At 59.0% G+C, this 10,622-nt stretch overlaps 1 protein-coding gene across 1 annotated transcript; it reads right to left on the bottom strand.

Moving 5' to 3' along the window:
• Positions 1–1,545: 1,545 nt before the first annotated feature.
• On the bottom strand, positions 1,546–5,566 carry LOC103541567 (uterocalin). The gene is made up of 7 exons (XM_070594721.1): positions 5,223–5,566; positions 4,958–5,091; positions 4,614–4,687; positions 4,150–4,260; positions 2,259–2,360; positions 2,120–2,162; positions 1,546–1,687 (listed from the first exon to the last, which is right to left on the bottom strand). Exons 1-6 carry the CDS (start codon positions 5,316–5,318, stop codon positions 2,137–2,139), a joined length of 543 nt encoding a protein of 180 aa, XP_070450822.1. The 5' UTR covers positions 5,319–5,566; the 3' UTR covers positions 1,546–1,687; positions 2,120–2,136.
• Positions 5,567–10,622: the final 5,056 nt, after the last annotated feature.

Genomic DNA, 10,622 nt, shown 5'->3' on the forward strand with positions numbered 1-10,622 from the left:
ACAGACCCCTGGGCAGGGGAATGGGTGGGTGGGGGAGGGACCTACAGGTCCTGTGGCCCCCTGAGGGGACCCAGGTTGGTATAGTGAGGGTGGGAAGCCAAGGTTGGGATGGTCCATGGGGCACAGGGACAAAGAGCCTTCTGGGGAGAAAGGAAGAGGGTGGGGGCCGGGGGCTCTGGTGAGAGTGGCTTGTGCTGAGTTGAAGAGACAAGGAGCAGACAGGGTACCCCCAGACCAGGACCCCAACAGGCGGTAGCCCAGGGTGCCCATGGGGTGGACCAGGGGTGGGGCTACAAAGGATGCAGGAAGGAGAGGTGGGGCACGGAGGGCCGCCCGGGCTGTCCAGCCAGTGGGAACGTGACTGCTGCCGCCCTCGGAGAGATGGAGGCAGATGAGGATAGAGACTCGGCTACCAGATGATCTGGGGCCCTGGGGCTGCGAGAGTTGGCAGCAGCGCAATGTCAAGGAGGCCCTGGCACTTACAGGGGGAGAAGTGAGGCAGATACAGGGGACACGGGCTTCTGATGGAGGAGGCAGGGGTGGGGACGGAGTGTCTGAGGGAGCCAGGCAGAGTGGGCCAGGTCGGAGCCGCCCCAGGTGCTGACCTGTGGCCTGGGGTGGGTTCCAGGGGCTGGGAGCTGTGTCCCAGCCATGTGTGTGGCGGGTGGTTTCCTTCTCTGACCAAGGGACAGTGTGGCCAGCTCCCCCTCATGCAGGGCTGACACTCACCTTGGTGCCACATGGCAGAGCTTGCTATGAGGGACTGCCTGGGGGGCCTTCAGCCACTGGAGAGAGCCCCCTGCCCCAGGGCAGGAGTGGCCTTGATGCATGGCCTGAAGGAGCTTGTCCATTCTGGGGTGGGGGGCCTCGCCAACGCTGGGCTCCCGTGGAGGGGGAGTCTGGGGGCTCAGGCCGGCCTTCTGGGCTGCGGCTTGGGGTGGTGGGAGTCCTGGCTGTGCACTGTGTGCATTGGAGGGAGGCTGCAGGCTGGCGCTCACCAGGCTTGGGTGATTCGGGAGGGGTAATGTCCCCTGCTGCCTGCCCAGCGACTGTCCCTGCCCTCAGGGCCTCAGCCACTGTCATTTAGAGGGGTTTTGAGCATGTGGTCAGAAAGGCCCCCTGAGCTGGGTCCAGCCTGGAATCGAGTGATAAAGCTGGACAGGCTCAGCCTGCTGCCCCGACCAGAGCTGTTGCTGTCTGCCAGGGGAGACCCCCCTGCTGTCACCACCAAGTGGCGAGCCCTGGGACCGCCACTGCTTGCAGCCGACACTGAGGGGACCAGGGTGGCTGTGGGGTCCGGCCTCACGCCCTCCTGGCACTGTCTCCTGTCATTGCCCTCTGAACGGCATCCTGGTGAACTATCTTCCTCAAACCATGTGGACATGAGCCCATGGTGGTGAGGTTTCACCAGGAGGGTCCCCATCCCCCCGGCCCCAGCGGCCCTGGCCCCAGGATGAGGTGTCATTGGGCAGCTCCTGGCCACCGTTAGGTCACCGGCTGAGCTCGTGGTCTGGGGTGAAGCACACCCACACAGAACACGCCTGGTCTGGAGTCAGTCGTTTATTGGGCTCCACGGGGAGGGGTGTCCAGGAGGGCTTCCTAGGGGGCAGGGCAGCTGAAGGCTCCTTGGGTTGACTTCAATTTTCTGGTCCTTTGGGGAGGGTGGCACAGCGCCTGGGAGACGCCCCTGTGAGCAGGAGGGGTCACGGCAGGTTCAGGGCTGGGGGTGGGGCAAGTGGGGCAGACCTGTGGGAGGAGTGGGGGCACCTTCCCGAGAGCTGGGTCCAATCTCCTCGCTGCCCCCGGCCCTCCTCCGGGCGAGAGACTGGGGCCGTGTGTCAGCTTGCAACCTGCTGTCCCACAGCCCTGCTTCTGTAGACCTACCCTCAGCCTGTCCACAGGCCCCTGCTGCCCCCGGCAGGCCCGTCCACGTGGGTCTGCGGAGGACTCGGTGGGCGGGACAGCGTTGAGTCCTGCCTGTGGCACTGGTGTTTTGAATCTCTGAGCCATCAGCTCCTTGCCGGCACCTGCCGCCTGTCTCCCAAGGGCCCCCCTACCCCAACCATGCCCATCTAGGGCCCCACCTGCTGCTACCCTCACAGGGTCAGAGGTCACCCACCTGGACCCTTGGCCCACCTAGTGGCGGGCGTGGAGGCACCGATCTGTGGAGAGAGGAGCAAAGAGGAGCAGGATGTGCTGAGCAGACGTCGGAGCCAAGCCCCTCGGCCTCCTGCAGCTGGCGGGGGCTGGGCACCTACCAGTTTGGGTCAGATCAACGATGTTGCTTGCGTGAATCCCGTGGGTTTTACAGTACTTCTTAAACATCCACATGACATCCGGGCTCACGGTAGGGGTCCGGCCTGTGGACAGAGTGATGCGGCTGTCCCTCTTGCTGGTTATTTGGGACAACGGGCAGCGGAGTTCTGTGGGCTTGGAGACTGCCCTGGATTTTCGGGGTACAGGTGTGGTCGTGGGGACAGGAGCTGCCGTGAGCAGGGTGGAGAGCTGGGCCCAGATGGCCCCATGCTGGGTCATTGAGGAGGCGAGGACAGCACAGAGCTCGCTCGACATCCTGCCTGGGGTCTGGCCTCTCCTTGGGTCCTGGCATCACTGTCCCCGTGTGTTTATTCCACACTGGGATAAAGGGGTGGGCCCAAGGAGAGTCTGCAGGTGTCCTGGTCCTTGACAAGCTTGTTTCAAGGCAGGCAAACCGACGGACAGCCGTCTTTGGAAGAGCCGTGACAGCACGTGGGTACCCAGTCTGCATGTCCTGTGAGCCCAGCCCTGAGCACCAACACCCCACGGAGCAGATGCAAAGAGCTTTGGGCCCAGGGCTGCCGGCGGCTCTCCATAAGGCGGCTGTGGAGCAGTGACCCCTGCCCCTTCACGTAGACAACTGGGCTCTCAGTGGTGTGGGGTCAGATGCTGGAGAGGACCTGAGAAGTTGTCCTCATACACTAAGTGCTGAGCCAGAATCGAGGCCTGGGTACAGCCACGGGTCCCTGGATGTTTGGACCTTGTGCGCCAGTGCAAACCGCCCAACCAGCCCGGCAGGTTTGGGGGCCCAGCGTAGGTTCTCCAGCCTGTACATTTACTAAATGAGGTTGTCTTAACAATGCTGCCTACAGCGGGTTGAATTGGGTCCACCAAAGGGATGTGTCGAAATCTTTAGCCCCGGAACCTGGGACAGGGACCTTCTGTGGAAACAGCGCCTTTGCAGCTGAGGTTAAGTTAAGGGTCCTGGGATGAGGAGGTCATCCTGGATTCAGGGTGGGCCCTACATTTAATGACAAGTGTCCTTATAAGAAAAAGAGGAGGGAGATTCAAGACACAGAGGAGAAGCCATGTGAAGATGGAGGTGGGTGATGTGGCCACGGCCCAGGGTCAGCGGGGATACCAGGGAGCTGGGAGGGGCAGGAGGGTGGAAGGAACCAACCTCGAGAGCCACACCTTGATTCTGCCTCTGAACCCCAGTGGTCATTGAAGTCCAACTAAGAGCCCTTAAACTTTTCACACCCAGTGTGAGGTGGCCAGCCTGTACATCTCCTAAATTACAGACATTTTAACAGGCCCCCGTGTCCCAACTCTGCAATTTCACAGAGAAAGGACACTTCACCCCCAAACCCAGGACCCCGCCATCTCTGAAGGGAGAGAGGAAGGCTCGCACACGGGGCCTCGCCTGTCTCCACCTTGTTGTTCCTGGAGACCGGGGCCCTTGAAGGGTGGTGGGGGTGGTGGGGGTGGTGGGGGGAGCGGGTACGGGGATGTGACTCTCCAGCCATGTGTCCCAGGCAGGACGCGAGGACCTGCACAACCTTCACTCTCACGTGGGAGTCAAGGCAATCAGGAGTTCCTGGAATTTTCCTTAATGTCTATTTTTGATTCTCAAGAAGATGAGGAGGTTGGGATCTATTTGAGATACTGGCTCGTGTACATTTCATGTATTTATCTGATATTTATGACTCCTGTTCCCAGATGGCCTCGGGGTGGCTGGGGTCCTTGTGTCTCCTGCGGGCTCCTGCCCAGCGTCCACCCTGAGGACCCACAGGGGCCTGGGGTGGGGCTGGCCCTGCCCTTTCCCTTGGCCGGGAGGGCGTGGGGTGAAGTCTGTGTGAGTGCAGGCGGTGGGGGACTCCAGGGGGCACTCACTGAAGAGGGTCACCACCACCGTCTCCTTCCCGTGCTTCATGCTGTGGGCGCAGAATATGACGAAGTGCTTTGGGTCCACTTTCTCCAGGAAGATCGTCTTGTGGCCGGAATCTGTGAATCGGGGGTGGGGGTGGGGCGGGAGGCGAGGGGGTGCAGAATTCTCGACCAGGCCAGGACCGGACCCTGGGACCCCTCCCATCCCTTCCCGCGGCTGACGACTTGCTCCTAGTGACCAGCCAGGCCCCGGGCAGGGGCAGGACTGTATGCAGGCCTCCCACCCTTCCCAGACACCTCTGCCAGTGCATTCTGCCCACCCACAGCAGACAGTGCCCACGGGGGTGCCATGGCCAGCGGGGGGACACTGTCCTGTGAGGCAGGAGGCTGAGCTCCTGGCCGTACTGCACCCCAAGCTCCCAGGGGGCTCCCTGCTCCCAGGCTGGACAACGCTGACCGTTGGTACTCACGGTTCACTGTGTACTGAAACTTCTTTTTCGTTTTGTGAGCCGTCATCATAGTTGGGACACACATACCTCTTACCCTGGGAGAGGATGACAACCCCCATGCAACCTGGGGTCCAGAAGGCGTGGCTCGGGCATTCCCTGTGGAGCCCCTTGGTGGCACTGGATGGAGCTCGGCCACACTGGACCTTGGACACTGTGTCCCGGCCCTGTCCCACATCACCTCTGGCCTGAGCATCCCCCCTTACCCTCCAAAACCCTGGAAGAAGGCCGTGAGGTGGGCAGGGAACGGGGGCCCTGGGGGCTCACCTGGGCCTCGGCCCCGTCTGGCACCCGCCTCCCAGACTTACTTTCTGTGGAAGTGGAACTGCAGGCTCTCAGGGGTCACCTGGATCTTGTGGATGAAGAACTTCATGTCCGTGTCCTTCGCTATGAATTTCGGCTCATTAGAGGCCAGCGCCACTGAGAACCACTTGCCCTTGACCTTCCGAGCAGAAGTGGGTGTGTTGGTGCAGGCGAGGGTGCAGCTGGGGCTGGGAGGGGTGCGCCCTGTCCTGTCCCTGCTCACTGCTGCCCCCAGCCACCTCCTCCCACTCAGATGCCCAAGGCAGATACCAGCTTCTCATCGAAGTTGGGGTCCCCAGGGCCCATGTGCAGGGCGTGGGGGCCGCCGAGCAGAATCAGCCCCATGGCCAGCCACAGGAGGTTCATGGTCAGGCAGGAGTGGCTGAGGGAGACCAGTGGCACCTCAGACAAGGGTTCTGAGCCCTTGACGGTGGCTCTTTTGTCCTCTGCCAGGAGAGGGTTCCTGGCCACGTGGCAGGCTGTCACTGGTCCCCTCCTGTTCACTACAATTACCGTCTATTAGTTGAGGCTGCAGCCAACAATGGCCACTTTGCGACTTGTCCACAAACCCCCTGCCCATCCGTGTTGGCAGTCATGCTGTTTCCAAGAACAACAGGCCGTGCCCGCCTGGGCTGGCGTCCAGGATCCTCGTGTTCCCACTAGTAATCAAGTCACGAGCTCCTTGCTGACGTGGCGGACCAGGCGGCCTTGAGGTCTCCCTCCAGATGGCCACCAAATATTTGTGTGGCTCGGATGTGGCATCCTGGGACGCGGCAGGTGGTCCCAGGGGAGCCTGAGTGCTCAAAGCCACACAGGGGGCCCCCGCCCCTGGTTTTAGGGACCGTAGTGGCTCGGTGAAATAGGCTTGGACCACACTGCCAGGCCTTCTCCCAAAACCACTTGTGTGGGCAGAGCAAGGTGAGGCCTCAGTCCTGGGAGACGAGGAGTGAGGGGCAGCCGGGAGCCAGGTGTGCCCTCTGGTCAACTCTGGTCCGTTTCCAGAGCCCCTCCCCTGCTGGGTGACTGGAACTGGTTGAATTCTGAACTCCTTGTGCTGCACAGAGACCCGCAGGGCTGATGGTCACGGAACAGGTGAGAGCAAGCACAGGCTCCAGAGCTGGCCCCGCCCCACGGGCCTGTGTCCTTAGATGCTCTGAGCCTCTGCCTTCTCATCTTGAAAGTGGCTGTGACGACTTTACCTGCCTGCCGGCTGCCGCCTCATTTCTAGACTCCGTGAAGTTGCTCATGTGGGGCCCCCCATCTCCAGCCACCTCCAGCCTCCACTGAAGCCGCAGCTGCGTGCTGCTGTCCTCCCTCCCACCCTCATGCCTTGCAGTCCCTTCTCATCGCAGCTTCTGCACCTGATACAAAACCCGACAAGGACCGTTACTGGGAAGGAACCATTACAGGTCACACTCACCCAAGAATGTGGGCCCAAGAACCCCAAATACACATGATACAGCGAGTTCAGCAACATATGAAAAGGATGATGCATTACAGCCTTGGAGAGCTTAATCCAGACGTGCAAGGTTGGTTTGCAATTGTGAATCCCTCAGTATATTTCATCACCTTCATAGGTGGGGGAAAAACCCTGTGATCATCACTGTAGCTGCAGAAAAGGCATTGGATAGAACTCAGCAACTATTTATGATAAAAACTCACAGCACTCTAGACATAAAAGGAAACTTCCTTAATCTGATTGAGGGGGATTACCAAATACGCAGAGCACCGTCCCACGTCATGGGGAAGTGCCAAAACTTCCCTGCTAGGCTGGAGAACAAGGTTGGGGCCCACTGCTGCAGCTGCCCTGGAACGTACGTGGGGCTGGCTGGTCCTTCTGGTCGGGGGGAAGAGAAGAAGCGAAAGCCGGAAGGATTTACAAGAAAGCGATAAACTTGAGGCGTCCGTGGATGTGATTCTGTGTGGAGAATATCAAGGGAACCTGCAGATAATGATGCTGATGTGCGCGTGAGTTTAGGAAGGTGAGTGACTACAGGATCCATACACAAAATAAACTGTTTCTATATGTGAGCAATGCGTAAGTAGGAAACGAAATTTGGCGAGACTTTATTTGCAATTCAGTAAAAAAAATCAAGTAGGACTAAGTCCAACAAAATATTGTGGAGCCTTCTGCACAGAGAGCTATAAGCTTGTATTGAGAAATTAAGACTAAATAAATTCATACGCCATGTCCGTGGATTGGTAGCCTCAGTGCTATAAGAATGTCCGTTGTTCCCCTAAGATCAATAAGCTCCCGATCAAAATTCCAATAGTATGTGTGTCTTGTGCACGTTTACAAACTGATTCTAAAACGTGTGAAGACGCTGAGAGTTAAAAACGGCCAAGACACTTCAGAAGTTCAGTTTGGAAGGATTTGCTCTGTCAGACATCTGTTCTTACTGTAAAGCTTAGTAACAAAGCAGTGTGGTGTCGCCACAAAGCAAAGAAAGAAATGAACTGAAGGACAAAAGAGGATGGAACAGACCCTCATGTGCGCAGGCACTTATCGTGGTGAAGATGACACTGCAGAGAAATGGGCTAAAAGACAGCCCTTTAGTACCAGGTGCCGGGTCGGTGGGACGCCCCTTAGGACAACAGTGAACCTGGGCCCTAACCTGACACCAGACACAGAGGTGGACTCCAACAGCGTCCTGTGTTGAATTGTGCCCCACCCAGCAACGGGGTGAAGTTCCAACCCCCGGACCTCAGAATTCGACCTTGTTTGGAGGTGGGCCCTTTGCAGATTTCATCAAGGTAAGATGAGGTCATTCTGGTGAGCCAATCCAGTATGACAAGTGTCCTTATAAAGGGGAAATTGGGACACAGACATGCCTGGGGAACGGGTGAAGATGTGGTCAAGTGACCACAGAGCAGAGGTTGGAGGAATGTGGCCACAAGCCAGGGGTTGACGGCAGCCCCCAGCAGCTGGGAGAGACCGGAAGGACCCTCCCCTAGAACCTCCAGGGAGCATGGCCCTGTGACACCTTGACTCGGGACTTCTGGCCTCCAGAACGGGAGAGGAGAGATGTCTGGTGTTTCAGCCCCCAGTCTGTGGTCCTTCATTACAGCAGCCACAGGATGCACATACAGCAGGATGTGGCCAAAGTCCCCTCAGGAACAGGCGGCCCCCACAAGGGGACAATTGAAGAGAGTTTGGGGAAAGAGCTCATGACGAAGCTGTGGGAAGGGTTGGGAGAGGCCGACAAAAGCAGCGGTTACTGCCCTGGGCTTGAGGGCCGAGGGGGGTGGTTGGTAGACAGCTGCAGCTGTGCGCAGGGCCCCCAGAAGGACACGGCCCGGAGGGACAGGGCGGCTATAAATACCCCAGCCCCTCCTGCTGCTCCCTGTGGGGCCTCCCTTTGGCCAAGTCCAGCTGGAAGCTGCTGGTTGCTGCAGCCGTGGGGACGTGGAACGGGGTGGAGAGGGTCAGGGCGGATCTGCAGGAAAAAGCAGAAATGTCCAGCTCAGCGGTTTGTCGATTCGGATGTGAAAGGCAGAATGAGAGCTTCAGGACGGGAAGAGGGTTTGGAGCGTGCCTCATGACCTTGGGGAGAAAACCTGCCGAGACAGGACCCAAAAGCCACTGCCCACTGAGGGGAAGTCCACTAAATTGGACTGAATGGAAATTAAGAACCCCACTCATTGCAGGACACCGTTAAGTGGGTGGAAAACTCAGTTGCTGGGCAATGAAGATAAACTATTAATAGCCAAGGGCTCCTATCTGGAATGTGTAAAGAGCACCTAACAGTCAATAAGAAAAAGATGCTCCAATAGAAAAATGACCAGAAGACTTGAGTCGTTGCTTGACAAGCAGGCCACCTGATGGCCCAAACCACAAAAAGATGTTCAACCCCATTAGTGGTCAGGGAAATGAAAATGAAAATTATAATGAGATCCCACAACACCCCACCCCCTAGCGCTCCAGAATGGCTGAAAATAAAAGGACTGATCACGTCAGTCATGTCGAGGACGTGGAAGAACCTGATCTCGACACTCTGGGCAGGGGTGCCACCTGGGACGCCAAAGACGTTGGAAAGCCATTTGCGTTGCCCATGGAAGCCCCTGGATGTGCCCGACACTCTGCTAGGTGTGTCCCCACGGAGATGCCTGCACACGAGCCCCAGGAGACCCGAGCAGGAGGCAACCCCCGCGTCGCCCGTGGACGGAGATGTGTAGGACCGTTGCACGACGGCTCACGGCTGACATCGACAGCCGGTGACGCTCCCGGGTGGAAGCAGGTCAACAGGCTGAAAGATCCGTTGGAAGTCAGAGCCTGCCTGCCTGCCTGCGGGGAGACGGGGGTGGTTGGGGCGCACAGGGCCTTCGGGGCGGCGCTCTCGCCTGGGTTTGCTGTGACGACTCACCGAGCTGCACTCTGGCGCTCTGCGCTTTTTGTGAGTTGTACCGAAATAAAAAATAAGTAACAAGAAGAAAATATGTTGATTTGATGCTGTTTCCCCAGAGACTGTGTGGGGCCTCCAAGTCCCTGGGCCCCTGGCATGCGGGTGAACTTGAGGGTCTAAGTGTTGGGCAGAGTGGACGGCTGGACGGGTGAAAGAGGAGCCACCCGAGCAGGAGGGGGCTTCGTTGAGCGGGGCCCCGAGTCCCGGGCGGTGGGTCTGAGCGGCCCCTCTCGGCGGAGAAGTGCTTTGGGAACAGAGAACGGCCGTTGGCAGTCTGCACCCCTCCTGAGTTTCCTCTGTCCACACATCGTCCTTCCACCGCCTCACCTGGAAAGTGGATCTTGTGCTGAGGGAGAAAGCGCAGAGCTTCTGCGGCGTCCATGTGGAGACGCTGTCTGCCCTGGAGCCTGGAGCCCCTCTGCCCACCGCTCTGCCCCTGGTTTGACAGGCACCCTTGTCACTAGCAGCTGCTGAATTTTGTGGAGCGTCTTTCTGCAGCGGCTGGTGGAGCGTCCAAAGGGACTGGGCTCCTGGGCGTCTAGGGTGTGGTTGGTGAGCCGGGACCCCATCCCCGGAGAGTGCAAGTTCCCCCGGGCCCAGCTCAGAGAGCACCCTCAGTGGCCTCGGGACGGGCCTCAGGGATGAAGGACGGCGCGGGTTTGTGGCTGGCACAGAGACAGCCTGAACTGAGTCAAGTGCTCTCTCCACTTTGAAATCCGAGGTTGGGATGCTGGTGCCCTGCCTGCCCTGGAGAATGAGTGGCAGGAGGGGGTGTTTGGTCTGACATTTCACAGCCACCACCGCAGTCCAGTCTGCACGGCACAGAGCAGCCGCTGCTGGCCACAGGCCTGGAGGCCCTGGGGGTGCCAGGTGCCTCCCTAGCCATGCCGGCATGATCGAGGACCCCCAAGACCATGCCTCAGAGAACACGGGGTGCCCTCCGAGTGCCTCCTATCGTGGGGGCTCTCTTACCTTTATTCTGAATTAAAAAGTGCGGAGGGAAGACCCGAAGCCAGTGTGGGATGCTTGAAGAGCTCGTCTGATGGACTTAGTGGGAGAAGGCCTTTCCCAGGATCCTGAGGTCACTGTCCTGGGGCGAGTGTAGCGGGAAGTGAGTGCATCCAGGCCCTCCTTGGAGGGCAGTGCTCTGCCAAAGGCCAGATGTTCAGTCCTCTGGATCATGTCCAAGCTGCCCGCCTACTGCCCTCAGCACGGCCCCTGGGCCCAGCCGTCTCAGCCAGGGCCTGAAGGTGGTGGTTCCAGGCAG

Source organism: Equus przewalskii, chromosome 26 (assembly GCF_037783145.1).
Source record: "Equus przewalskii isolate Varuska chromosome 26, EquPr2, whole genome shotgun sequence".
NCBI lineage: Eukaryota > Metazoa > Chordata > Mammalia > Perissodactyla > Equidae > Equus > Equus przewalskii.